The 734-nt window shown below is 41.6% G+C and overlaps 1 protein-coding gene and 1 long non-coding RNA gene across 2 annotated transcripts in view; one reads left to right on the top strand and one right to left on the bottom strand.

The window, feature by feature from the left end:
- Positions 1-54, bottom strand: part of LOC125046504 (putative protein TPRXL) — a 2,675-nt gene extending 2,621 nt beyond the window's left edge. Inside the window, exon 1 of the mRNA XM_047644284.1 lies at positions 1-54. This exon is cut by the window's left edge and continues 908 nt beyond it. Coding sequence (XP_047500240.1) covers positions 1-54 — 54 coding nt within the window.
- Positions 55-62: 8 nt separating this feature from the next.
- Positions 63-320, top strand: LOC125046558. The gene is made up of 2 exons (XR_007116650.1): positions 63-145; positions 224-320. It is a non-coding gene; the product is annotated as an uncharacterized LOC125046558 (long non-coding RNA).
- Positions 321-734: the final 414 nt, after the last annotated feature.

The raw sequence follows: 734 nt of genomic DNA, 5'->3' as shown, positions 1-734 counted from the left end.
GGTGGGTTCGGACGTGGAGGATTCGGACATGGCGGATTCGGAGGCTTTGGACATGGTGGATTCGGAGGTTTCGGACACGGTGGGTTCGGACGTGGAGGATTCGGACATGGCGGATTCGGAGGCTTTGGACATGGTGGATTCGGAGGTTTCGGACACGGTGGGTTCGGACGTGGAGGATTCGGACATGGCGGATTCGGAGGCTTTGGACATGGTGGATTCGGAGGTTTCGGACACGCCGGATATGGTCGCTGAAGTTGAGCAATATCTTTAAATACTGTATTTTGAAAATGGCAAGGAATAAATAAATCAAGTAAAAAACACGATTTTCATATTATTTACAGTCTAAGTTTTGGTCAAATGAAAAATCCCTATTCAGCTTGCCGAGGTTTTCTTGGTTCTCATTTATACTAGCCTTATTGGGTACATCACATATTGAACAAATAAACAACTTAGAGAGAAACAGCGATGGGAAAGAAAATGTGGCGAATTTACGTTGCACCTTATTTTAAATTTTGATAACCTAGAGCAAAACATTTTTAGGGGGGGGGGGGGGTTATAATTTCATGTATGTTAGTATAGTCATCTCTCACGTCTTAACATCAGTTCCTGTACAGTTATTATATACAGGTAGACGCCTTTTTCACACAGACACAAAAAGACATAATTACATTGAAAGTGCCTCGTTTATATGTAGGTTAATATATATGTGTTTGTGTGTGTACATATATTTATGT

Source organism: Penaeus chinensis, chromosome 39 (genome assembly GCF_019202785.1).
Source record: "Penaeus chinensis breed Huanghai No. 1 chromosome 39, ASM1920278v2, whole genome shotgun sequence".
Taxonomy (NCBI): domain Eukaryota; kingdom Metazoa; phylum Arthropoda; class Malacostraca; order Decapoda; family Penaeidae; genus Penaeus; species Penaeus chinensis.
This window is presented reverse-complemented; position numbering and strand designations above follow the sequence as displayed.